This window comes from Notechis scutatus, chromosome 3 (assembly GCF_049901735.1).
Source record: "Notechis scutatus isolate UNSWTSFEM ecotype Mainland chromosome 3, rNotScu1.2, whole genome shotgun sequence".
Lineage (NCBI taxonomy): Eukaryota > Metazoa > Chordata > Lepidosauria > Squamata > Elapidae > Notechis > Notechis scutatus.
Genome location: NC_142011.1, coordinates 50,722,002 through 50,735,228, shown reverse-complemented (window position 1 = coordinate 50,735,228; position 13,227 = coordinate 50,722,002). Strand labels below are relative to the sequence as shown.

The window sequence follows — 13,227 nt, the reverse complement described above, 5'->3', positions numbered from 1 at the left end:
CCCAGAATTTCTTTTTTTTTTTTTTAAACAAGTTTTATTTTCAAGACAAACAATACATAAATACACATAAACACAAAACATAAAAGCATAAAAAAATCTCTTTTCTGAAAGTTGCTTAGTCCTGGGTTAAAACTCTTGGTACAGACACAAATTCAAATTCATATTCATTTTACATACCATTTCATATCTTATTAACATTTTCAATTTTCTATATGATTTCTCCTCTCCTTTAAATTTTCTCAATTTTATTTTATTTTATTTATCTCCTCTCAATTCGTATCATAATATTTATTATTCTTTGTCTGTTCTACTCCAGCCAACCATTTATTTTTCTTCTTTAAAAAAAGAAGAAATACTTCTCCTGTACACTATATGGAGTATGATGCCTTTATCTCTTTCCCCTATATTTATAATACTTAATATAAAACACATGACATACATTGGGATTCTGTCTGGTACATTCTAAAATTATACTATATTATCAAAAATAATACAAATCTATTCATTAGTATTGATATTCATTCATATCTTAAACGTTTAACTCATTGCTTTTCAATTAAATCACATACTTTTATGGGAGCCCTATTTTCCATAATTATTCCCCCCCCATCACATATTATAGCTCAATATTTCATTAAAATGTTCCTCCTTCTTCTACTTCAAATCTCATTTCACAAAAAATTTCACTAGTATACCATATTCTAATCATTAATATTAACAATCATTTATATATTAAACATTTTATCCATTTCAGTTAAATATCATGACTTTGTGGGAACACTTATGCTTTCCAAAGATTATTACCCCCCCCCCCACCACATCACAATCTTGAATCATGTTTCATTACAGTACTCCCTTTTTCTTAACCAAAAATTTCACTAATTTATGTTAAATATTTTATCACATTTTAAGTTACATATTATTTCTAATTTTCTATGATTACTTCTAAATACAAGTATAAAAATGCAGTCTTATGTACCTTTCTAGAATCCCTTTAACAATAAGATTTATCCATTATCTCTAAAAAAACTTTTGCTTTTTAACATCTTGCTCCCCACCATTAGGACTTCTCATCCCTTCCTTTCTCTCTTGCTTCTTCTTCTCCTTGTCCTCTTTAACCCCTTGTCTCTCCACCTCCCTTTTATTCTGCTTTCCCCCTTTCCGTTGTTTCTTAATGTCCCCTTTTCACCTTATTCTTCTCTTTTTGGGCTGTTTTTCCAGATCTTAAAGACCTTTTTTCCTTTTTCTCTTGCTTTTTCCCTTCTCCAATCAAAGTCATTTGTTCATCAAAGATGGCTTCTTCTTCTTCTTTGTCCCCATCATCCTCATTCTGCTTCACATAAGTATAAACCGCCATTTCTAAGTATTGAAAAATAGTGCCAAGGCCATCTTCCCCTCCTTGTTTTTCTCTTTCATATTTTTGATATATAAGTTTCAATCCATAGATGATGCCATTGTGTAGAGAAAAAGTTTTTCCAAACAACCACCCAGATAATTTAATCAGAAGTAATTTCCAAAGGTTCCAAAATCACCAAACAATCCAAACAGACTATTTCTTTTAGATACCTTCTTCTTCTTCACTTTCTCTTTCTGGGGTTAAAGTAATCACAAATCCTTTTCAAATATATTTTTTGGAAGTTTTTTAATGTTTAACAACTCTTTGCAATTCTAGGCAATCTTCTCCTTATTTTCAAATTTTGCTCTAATTTTTTTCACTCTCCCTTCCCACTCACAGCCAAAAAGGTTTTGGTTTTTTTTCCGCTGTCACTTTAGGAAGGAGAGTAGAACAAAGAAAAACTTTCCCCTTTAGAGTATTCGCAGCTTGTAACTCTCACAAGGAACAATATATACTTAGCAGCCTTCAAGGTTCCAGGTCACTTTCTCCCGTCTTGTCCCGGTTAGAAGCAACTTTCACTTTTCTTCCAGCTTTCTCCCTCCTGCACCTGCTTATCCGGCTGCAGCTTTCTTCGTGGCGGCCATTGCTGACCGCCGTTCCTCCGCCTCGGGAAAAGGGGGTTTAGCCGGCTGGGGAGGGGGTTTGCGGCACCCCTAAACCCCTTGCCGGATCCCCTCTGTCTTCAGCTGCCTCTACGGGGCAGCTATATCCTCCAGATCCAAATGGATCGGGGGAACCTTGGCGGCGAATGCAGCAGGGATCGCGCGGTCGTGAATATCTACCGCCGCCGAAAGCTTGCAAACCGGAAGTTTCAACTCCCAGAATTTCTGAGCTAACATGACTGTAGGAGGAATTCTGGAAGTTGAAGTCCACAAGTCTTAATGCTGTCAAGTTTGAAGACCCCTGTTCTATACATTCATCTGTCACCTTTCTTATGCTGGACTGAGGTCTATCATTAGAACATAGTTGAACAAGGTTTGCTCCTTTCCTAGGATAATTTGTCTGCAAATGACCCAAACTATTGCAAATTAATGAAGCATTTATTTTCCTTTCTTCTGACCTTACAAGCCAATTCTTGATTGAGAAGTGCATCTGACTCTTGAGATTTATTCAGATTACAGTTTTGCAAGTAATTTATTACAAATTAAAGTGTTTCCTTTTTCATTTCTTTTGCATGTACCATGGCTTTATAATCTCTATGTAATGAATTTTAAATGAAGACAACCAATATTTTTATAGACATGTACTGTCTTTCAAGATAACTTGCAATAACCTTTATTTGATTTATAGCAGATTTAGTATTTATATATCCCCATGCATGCATACTTAGTAACACACTGATGATCGTTATAACTTTCTGAAAAGATGTGATCTGGAGACTGCAAAAAATTTCTTCTATAACCTTTAAGTCTTCATCTATATTTCTCAAATGTGAATAAGAAATGAATCCCTCACTATCAGGTAGATCATCTCAGTAACTCTATCATTTGCCTCATTCCATGCTGCCCTGCATTTGTGGGTCTTTCTTTGTCCGGCACAATGGCAATTCTTTGAGACTCAAGGAACATTTTCATCTTGAATTATCAGAGGGAGAATTCTGGTCTTTTTATTATCTGGATTTCTGAAAGATTTTCTTTTTCTTCTCTAATCTTTCCTTCAGCTGCTCAAGAGAATCATATTTTCTTTCTCTTTATAGAATCTATTTGCACATTGGATTCAGCTGCTGGAGTCTATAACAGTGTTGGAGGTTTCAGCATTTTGTGCATTCATGAAAGCATTCCTGGGAGTAAGAATCTAACCTGAGGAAGGACTAGGAGCTCCAATTAGCAATCTTTGAGTCAAAGAGAAGATGGAAAATAAATCCTTAACTTTGTAACTGTTCCTAACTGCACCCTTATGGTATAATAAGTCAGGAGGTGCTGAAGTTACAGTAACTATGGTTTTGAATATCCAACAAAGTGTAAAACATACTTTGAATTATTTCCATGTGAATAATGGAAATGGAGGTGATTATCAAAAAATAAACATGAGCTGTAGCAGAGAGAGCAAAGGAAGGAAGGAAGGAAGGAAGGAAGGAAGGAAGGAAGGAAGGAAGGAAGGAAGGAAGGAAGGAAGGAAGGAAGGAAGGAAGGAAGGAAGGAAGGAAGGAAGGAGCTGCCATCTCAATCTCTTCTGAGTCAGGCATTACCCCAGCCAGCAGGGACAATGACAAGCAAGTGATGAAATGTGTATCATGATACTACGATACAAAAATCAAGTCTTATGGATCTGTATCACATTTGAAAATCAAGTACAGAGGGAGGAATTTGCATCATGATAACATTTCCATGCAACCTTGTTTGCTATGGAAGTCTATGTTCCTGAGTTCTATATACTGTTTTAGAGCCTTTCCAAGATGTTTTGAAACCATGTTTTGGAGCCTTGGACTCAAGGAGCTCTATTTACATCCTTGTCAGAATATACAGTATTTTCAATTTCATTGCATTCCTATAATTAACATAAATGTACTTCTTCTCTCCAAAACATAAAGGGTTAAAATGAGATATAGTTAATCTAACTCTATTCAATTAACATGCAGGCAACCTGCAAGAAGAAATTGCCCAGGACATACAGCAAAGGTCAGGGGCTTCCTAGACCAGGAAGGGGCAAAACATGGGCACATCATGTATCCTGAATCTATTCTAAGTAAGAGTATGAGACAGAGGAATGAGCAAATCTATGGCTCATGAGCAGATCCTACAAAAAGAGAATATATTGGATTATAAAGCTGTGAAAACTGCATTGTTTCCTGGAATTAAAAGCAAATGTCCTTTTGTCCCCATTTATTTGTCCCCATTTCCTGTATTCTTCCTCATGTTTATTATCTTGTAAGCGATTGACAAATCAAATAAATAAATAAAATAAAATAAATAAAATAGGTAGAGTTAGAGCCCAAATTGGGGAAACCATTCCCTCTCTTCCACCCTCTGTTTCTGTACATTTTGCCAGCCCATTTCTGAAGCAGCAACCAGGACTCTTCGTTGCATTATGCATTCCAGCATCTTTCTCCCAACTCCACATGCATTTTCCTCTCTAAGTTTCTTTTTTTCCCTCTTGGCTTGCTTGCTTCCTTCTTCAAACAAAAGGCAACATGCCTTTAAGCACCCTAGAATGCCTCTTGCCTTTTAAACCTTTAAGACAAAATAAACATTTTGTGCTTTAACGATATAGCACCAGGTTTGCTCGTGTTATTGCAAAAAATTAATGTTGAAATCCTCTCTCTAAATATCCAGGAAAGTCGGTGTCTCACTGTATCAATAGGAATTACTTCAAAGTGTTTACTTTTTATTTATTAAATTTATACCTTGCTTTCTTACATAATAAGCATTCAGGATGACACAAATAGATGTTCTCTGTTAACATACTTGCCTTCTGGGTGAACATGCAAATGCTTTAAAAACGTTTGGGTTGCAAGTTGCAACCAGAGAATACACTAATAACATTAATGGAAAGGAAAAGAGTATTCAGAAGAGGGTTACCATCCACAGCTTCAGAAATTGATTAAGATCCCCATCCTTAGAATCTCACAGAGGAATACAATTGTCAGATGTCTGATTAATTATTTGAACCACTGTACTATGCCCCATCATTTTTTCAGAAAAGTTCATTTTGGGGGTGGGGGGAATAGGAAAAGTGACAGCTGCTGATATTTGCAGTCAGAGGAAAGCATTTGAGAGGGTTGTTAACACTGGAGAATTGGCCTAGAGTTTTTTCATAGAAATAGCTATTACAGCAAGGAGCTTCCTGGCCATCTTTCAAACCTTATCCAGTTGATGAAATATAGTATAGTCCAGGGGAACTTGGCTTGATTTTTTTTTCCAATATGGTAGTAGCAATTTTCTCCAGCAGTAGGAATAGCAGTAACTTCGGGACTTACTTTTTTCATAAAGAATCCTTGCTTTTCTAGAAGCTTCAATCTGTTCCCTCCCTGTCTCTTTTAGATTTATGTACTTACATAATTCTCTTCTGTTGTTTTTTTATTTAATAGTTTTTTTATCCTGCCTTTATTATTATTTATAAATAACTCATACCTAATAGCTACTAGTCATTCCTCCACTTATTTTCTCTACAACAACAATCTAGTTAGATGAGTTGGACTCAAAGAAAAAGTCACCTGTTTTTGTTTTGTTTTTGTTTTTTTTATGCATAAGGCAGAACTAGAACTAGTGGTCCTCTGGTTTCTAAGTAACACCTAGTTTTATTCTGATGATTTATTCTGTAGGGATTACTTTTACATTATACTATTAGGTGTTTTTAACTTTTTATTTGTGAATTGCCCCAACAATTTGCAAGTAGTTGAGATATATTAAGCGTTCAAAATAAATAGCTATAAATAGAAACATTGCTAGGTCTACCATATGTTTCCAATAAATTACCGAGTTCTCCTTCTCATGTAAAAAGTCCTAACACATAAGGTCCAATCAAGCTTGTTATTGCTACCTTGGTATTTGGGGAAGGTGGGTTAGGATTCCAAAGTGGTGAACAAAGACTGACCTTTTAAAAAAATAATAATAAACTGCTTTGTCGAAAAATAAAAACAAAAACATATCTGCATAAAATTACTATGCACAGAGGCAAATTTGGAAATATCCACTTTTATTTCACTAGAATTAAAATAATTCTAGTGAATTATTTGAAATTTGTGATTGTCAACCCTGTACAATCCATTCTAGCTGATCTCACAAGCTAAGTATGTTTTGTCTTGTTTAGTACTTGCAGAGGGGGACACACAAGAATCCCAGAGTGAGTGAGGAAGGAAGGAAGGAAGGAAGGAAGGAAGGAAGGAAGGAAGGAAGGAAGGAAGGAAGGAAGGAAGGAGAAATCACTTCCATATCACTGTGAGCACTGTATAGTGCAATCACCAGGATTTGAACTTCACTTTTATTTATTTTTTAAATACTCCAAGGCATAGGGCTTTTTTTCTTTTTCTTTTTATGGTACCTGGTTCCTTGGATACCATCACGAGACATCATTTCCATTCCCCAATCCCTTGACAGTATTTTGAAGCCAACCATGTGAACCACTCCTGATTACCTTGGAATGCTGAGAAAGGGCATGAAAAACTATGATCCAATCAATGCTGCCTCCAGCAAACTTAATGAAAAATAAAATAAGTTGCTAACATTTCTACCTTCACTTTATATTACATGACACTTCTCTGACCTTTTTGCAAAAAGACTAAGATGCTAGTATCTGACCCGCTGAAAGAAAATGTCAGATAATGACAAGGGGGTTAATGATAGGGCTATAATTTTGCAACCAGAATCTTTTCACAGCAGTTGCAACCACATGACCCCAGCTCCAGAGGCTAGAAGGCAGAGCAAAGAATTGTTCAACGCGTGCCACTGGCAGAAGCAGAGACTATCAAATAAGACAGGTTTTTCTTTGGTTTGTTTTAATGAGAATATGAAACTGACTAAAAATGGATGACATCTGCCTTATCAGGTAGATCAGACCGGAAACATGGCCAGATAAGTTAATTTTACTTTATTGTAAAGCTACGTTAATAGAATCTTGCAAGTTTGAAACCACAATTGTCCTGCCATCACTGTTGCAGCCCGAGGACTTTAGGGAAGCTCCCTTCTGAGCATTTTTGCTCTATCCAGTATTGGCTGTGGGGAGGGTTGGGATTCCACCGGTATAACAACCGGTTCGGTGATCACGTGCTTTGCATTTAAAAAAGTTCTAATAATTACCTTCTACTGTGAATAAAAGAGCTGAGGCGCGGCAAACCGCTCTGCCATGTGAATCAGCTGTGCTCTTTTAAAAAGAAAATAAAGCACAGGAAAGAGCAGGGACAGGTGGGCAGGCCCACATGCTCATCACAGCAAATCGGTTCGCTGTCAGCTGAACTTTGGAGCAAGTGGTTCACCCAAACCGGTCTGAACCAGTAGAATCCCACCCTTGGCTGTGGGCTATTCTGTCTCTTATCTGGCTGTTTCCTTGGCAGCATCTCTTCACTCTGCCTTTTCAGGTCATTCCCACCGACTGTTGCATCTAGAATATTTCAGATCTCTGGAGAGAGACTACAAATTTCTATGTAATGAAATGGAATGAATCAGAAAATGGCTCACGCTATACCAAATTTGGGGGGGGGGTGTTTCTTTCTGAACTACACCTTGGTCTGTCACAAAATGTTGTCATCTGTTCAAGGTGAAAAATAACATGGGTTCATGGGAGGATGGTGCCAATGAAGGATTGGCGCCAATGCCCCTAGGGATATTGTTTATAAACACTCCAAAAAATAACAGAACGTGCGTTCTTTCTGAAAGGTAGAATTTGGGTCAACCGCAAAGGCAACTGATTAGAAGACACAGAAAAGAGAGTTCAGCACAGAACAGACGTAAGACCGGGAGAAATCAGCAATAAGTAAGCATTTATTTAACTGGGAAAATGAAGTGTTTCCTTTTCTGAATAATTACCTGTAAATTGGAAGTGGAGAGCATTCACCTCACATTCTCTGAGAAGAATGGAAGCACCTACATGAATAGGTGGACAGGCAAATGACCACAGGGACTATTGTTCAAAGACTGGATGTGTCGAAGATTAGGAGATCCTAGACATGGTCTGTTTTCCTTATATAGGTAAACCTTCCACAGTGCTTAAACAGGGCTACTGTCCATGCTTTCTCTTGATTAAGAAAAGACTGGATAGCCACTTGTCTGGAATGGCATAGGGTGCCCTGCTTGTTGGACTAGAAGACCTCCAAGATTCCTTCCAACTCTGTTATTCTCTGTTATCCATTTTGTTTTGTGGGTTTCCCCGCCCCCTTCATTTTTGCAGGGCCTTCATGAAGAAAGAAGATGGGTTGTGTGAGAAAAGACAATAGCTTATATCAGTGTGGGATAATTAATATTTGCATTGGTGTGCTTTATTTATGGTCAACTGATATTAATCAGTTATTTTTAAGCAGACAGATAATGCATATTCTGGACCTGCCCTTTTGGGGGGGGGGGAGTATGGATTTTGGTGTGACACAGAAATATGTATGTTCTCCAAGGTGAGTTTCAAATGGAATTGGCACTTACTTGTTAAGATGGGGGAGACAGGTATTGCAAAGGATAGTCCTGTTAGGAGAGCTCTCCTAAATTCAGAGTCATTTTTCTTCCCTTCCTATAATATTACAGGCAATGGTATATCTTAGCTCAACTAAATATCCATCTACCACAGGAAAAGGTTAATAGTGCTGTCTTTAAAGTGAACGCATCAGAAGTCACATCCTGAAAAGTACCTATAATCAGGGGTGGGATTCTACCAGTTCGCACCTATTCGCTAGAACCAGTTGTTAACTTTCTAAGCAATTCGGAGAACTGGTTGTTAGAAGTCCTGTAAGGAAGCCCAATCCTATAAGGAAGGCAGGAAGGAAACATTGATGTTGCTTACAGAAACTGCCTCTCTGTTAACTCAGGGTGGTTTTTTTCCCCCTCCTTTGCTGGTACTTTGCTTGTGTGGAGCCTGAAACTGACATATGTGCAGCCATTTCACTTGGAAACCTGACAGCTTGACTTTTTAAAGGGGAAGGGTTGTTTTAAGCTTTTTACACTGCTTCTTGGGAGGAAATACTCCTCTGTTGGAGTTAGTACTTTGAAGAAATAATTGAATAATGAAGCAGAGCTGCCAGAAAGAAGCTTTACATGACAAGGAATCAAGATGAGTGACATTCAGCAAGGCATCTTGGCTAGCTAGAAAGATTGACATTCAAACATACATACCCTTTCTGAGTTTTGGTCTAAAACTGGTTTTTGGTGAAGTTTAATTCTGTGCTTGGTGACGTTTAATCCTGTGTTTATTGATGAGATAATTTTCCCTATTCAGCTTTGTTTGGAAGGAAAAAGGTTAATCTCTGTTCCTGAAAAGAAACTGGGTTGAGAAATCTGGCTAGTTCCTGTGTTTATTGGTTCTGGTAATTGGTTTAACAAGCAACAGCTACTGTTGTGATTTAATTATTTGTATTGTGTTCTCATGGTTTCTTTTTCTGTCTGAGGAGGTAGTCTTCCTTCACTGCTTTAGTAGTATCTGGCACTATCCTTTTAGGGTGTACTTCTAAAGGCAGGATGCAAGCTTGGCACTGTGTTTTTTTACTGCCTTTCTGGGGGGCTTGTGACCTTTCCTTAAATTTGGATGATTTCCTTAGGATATCTTGTGAGATGAGTGAGACCAGCTGGTGTCTTTAAGTGGTGCAAATGGATGTAAGGATTGCTTTTCCTGGGTGTGCTCTTTCTGGAGAGCTTAAATGACCTCTCTGCTAAAGGGTTTCACTTTATGAGCAAGAGTTGGCTACTGATAATTATCATTGCATTTTAACTATTTTAATTTCTCAAGGTGCTCTGGCACCATGCCTGATTTGTAACTCCGGCTTGCAGATATTTTTAATCTAATGATTGGTATTTAGGGCAGCTTTTTTCAAGCAAAAAAGCTTTTTGTATTTTTGTACAGGTAATTCTTGACTTACAACAGTTCATTTAATGACCATTCAAAGTTACAATGGCATTGAAAAAAGTGACTTATGACCATTTTTCACACTTATGACCATTGCAGCATACCCACAGTCACAAGAAGCCAGGCGAGGAGAAGCGCCCTTCAATGTGAGTGATGTTGAGTTGATCACGACCACCTAGTCACACGACCACCAAGCCATGGCCACCAACTAAGCCACTCCCACAGTACCAGTTGTTAAAAAAAATTGAATCCCACCCCTGCCTATAATGCTTGAGATAGCATAGCAATGTGGAGATTTAATCTACTTAAAGCAACCTTCCTTGTCCTAATCCAGCTATGTTGGACTTTGTCTACCAAAATCTGCAGGCACTATGGCTGAATGCTGGTCTAAATCCAAAGCTGAGGGACTTTAATCTAAAAATAGGCATAACAGTGCTGAAACCATTAGCTTTAAAATTAAAAGCACACCAGCGATGTTAAGTATATTATTGTATAACACATCTATCACATGAGAATAAGAGACTGTACTGTATTGCGCTAGCATCCATTCAGCACAAATGTTTTCGCCTCTATTCTTTAGAAATCTACATTGAGGTATTTTTAACAATGTAGTATGAAAGCCTGCCATTGTCAAACATGCACCACAAGCAACTTGCTCTGTCCTTGCTATAATTAGCAATGCTAAAAGGCAATGTGTGAAAATTCTTCAGAATATTTTAGCACCAAAAGATAAATCAAGCAAGCTGGGTGCCCTCGCCTGCCTTGGGGCTGACTGAGCTCCCAAGGTTTGGAAATGTCAGGTGCACCTTAAAAAAAGGCCTTCTCCCTCTTGCTGGTTTATAAATGGCTTGGTAGCATAGATCCATCATTCATACTCTCTCATCCTCAGATAGCATCTTCTGAGGTACAACTGACATGAATATTCTACTTGAGAGTAAAACAAAACATGAAATTCTCAAGTGGTCTCAACACTGGAAATCTGGTCAAAATCTTATAGGATTAGAATCAATTTTCCTTGCAAAAGTGGTAAACAGAAATATTTCCTACCTGAACGGAAGGGTCAAATTCCCCACGGGAGACCAAGAGCTCTTTAAACACCCCCAGAACACAAAGGAATGTTTGATCTCCTCCTTTCCTCATCACATAGCAAGAACTTTGTTTTACATAATTATTGTTAAAACCACTTTAACGTTTTCCCCCCACTTAACAGTCACTGGCAGCTATTATAGCACCTGCAGATTGAATGGCAAATTACCTTGCGCAGCTAGGAGAGGAGAGAAGAGGAAAAAGAAGCAAATAGACTGCAATCTTACCTTAAAAAGGCGTAAAATGTTGGCCACCATAATGGAAACAGAGCTGCCAGATGCACCAATTACTCCAACCACACGTTCTGGTTTTGTGATGATAGGGGGGCCCCCATTAACACAACGCACCTCAGTACTGTCCTTCTCGATTAGGGCCTGAACAAAGGTAAGGGACTGCTCCAAAGCATGTGTGTCTCGAGAACAGGTATCCAGGATGCGAGCCCCCAAAGTGATATTTGGAAGTAGTTCAGGGTCATTGTTGATTCGATCCAGAGCAAAAAGCATGGCCTCAAGACGATGAATCCCCTTCTCCTTCTTTAGCTCTCCACAGGCCTTTCCCTCAGAGCCCCGTCCGTGAACAGGGAAGAGGCCTCCTAAAGTGATATCCCCATCAAGGCGAATGGAATTCATGTGGGGGTGCCCTTGGCCTTTGGGTTTGGCTGTGCTGACTGGCTGATACCACCAGCCACAGCAGACGCTCATGAACAAACAGAAGGAGAGTTGCTCCATGCACACAGATCCCCCCTTCTTCCCAGTCATCGCCAAATCCTATTTGAAACTCAATCCCATCAGCCTAAAGATCCAAGGAAACCAACAATTCTATTACCGAAATCTTTAATTCAGCTGGCTTGGAAATAGCTTCTCCCAAAGTTTCAAAGGGCTGAGACTAAAATGGCCCTCTGAAGTGTGCAAAGCATGGTTTCCTTCCCCCTTAATTATCTATCACTTTTCTGTCAAGATTTCCAATCAATTCCAGTATCCATTTCAATGTAGGTGTTGAAGAAAAGAGAGGTAGCTGCTTCTGGAAATGAGTTCACAAGATCCCTTTCCAAGCCCTCTGAAGGACCATAGCAGTGCAGCTAATGAAGAGCACCAGGTTTTGCATAATTTTGTGGAAGGAGAAGTGGGCAAAAAGAACCTCTTTTCTTCCTTTTTTTTCCTTCTGTCCCTGAAAGGAAGAAAGAAAGGGCATTTATTATTCAATTTTTTTTTCTCAGAAAGGCATTAAGTTGTAGCACAAAAAGTTTCAGGATTTACTTGATCAGAGTTTTTGTTATGCTTTGAGAAAGGCAATGCTGGGTCAAAAACAACACACGGGAGAGAAGGGAGAAACTATGTCTGAAGCTCCATATCTTATTTATGGGTTTGAAGCGGGCCTTCCATCAGTGGAAGCTTACTGGGCCATGAGGAATATCTAGTCTTTTAAAAGTCAATCCAGATTCTTCCTTGAGTGGAAGGAGGAAAATTAATGCATTCACTTTACTTTATAGGTGCTTGGTACCACTGCATTATTTAAAAGAATCGAGGAAGGGGAAAAGGAAAAGAATATTTGCCTGCTTTGTAAAAGTCAGAGCAGCTACCCACTCTATTGGGAACTCAATATCAAAATGACCACACATTGGATTTGCAAGAAATGATACAACCTCAACAAATCAATACATTCACCTTTAAGATGCAAGATAAGTGTATCAGTGAAAAATAGGAAAGTGTATTATTCTGTGCTGTTTAAAAACAAAGTTAACCCAGTGCAAACTTGCATTGAATGCAGGGTTTCAGGCAGGTTTATTTCTTTATTTTTTGCATCAAATAACAAAACAAGTCATTGTTTTTATCCTTCTGTTTAATCACTACAGTGGAGAATAAACACTGGAACCAATCTCACTATATAGTTTGTTTGTTTTTAATGAACACCCTTTGAACAACTGACTGAAAGGGGAAGGAAATGTTCCTTGGCCTCCTTGAGAAGTGTATTCATCCCTAATAGGAAAAAAAATAATGAAGTAGCACTTAAAAACACCCATCAAATCTTACAACATCTCCACGTTTTTATCAAACAATCCTAAAGAAATTTTCTTTGGAGAATAATCCAAATCCCGTCTTGCCTTAGGCATAAAAGCTGACTGGTGACTTTGGGCCGATCATTCTCTCTCAGCCTAATCCACCTCACAGGCTTGTTGTTGCTGTGCAGAAAACAGGATGAGGAAGGAGTATTAGGTAGGTTCACTGTCTTGAATTATTAATAAAAAATAATAGCTAGATAAGTAAATG

At 38.2% G+C, this 13,227-nt stretch overlaps 1 protein-coding gene across 1 annotated transcript in view; it reads right to left on the bottom strand.

Annotated features, from left to right (window-relative positions):
* GRM4 (glutamate metabotropic receptor 4) overlaps nucleotides 1-13,227 on the bottom strand; it is a 360,805-nt gene that overhangs the window by 305,100 nt on the left and 42,478 nt on the right. Inside the window, exon 2 of the mRNA XM_026680391.2 lies at nucleotides 11,188-12,127. Coding sequence (XP_026536176.1) covers nucleotides 11,188-11,718 — 531 coding nt within the window. The 5' untranslated portion in view covers nucleotides 11,719-12,127. The remainder of the gene's footprint in view (nucleotides 1-11,187; nucleotides 12,128-13,227) is intronic.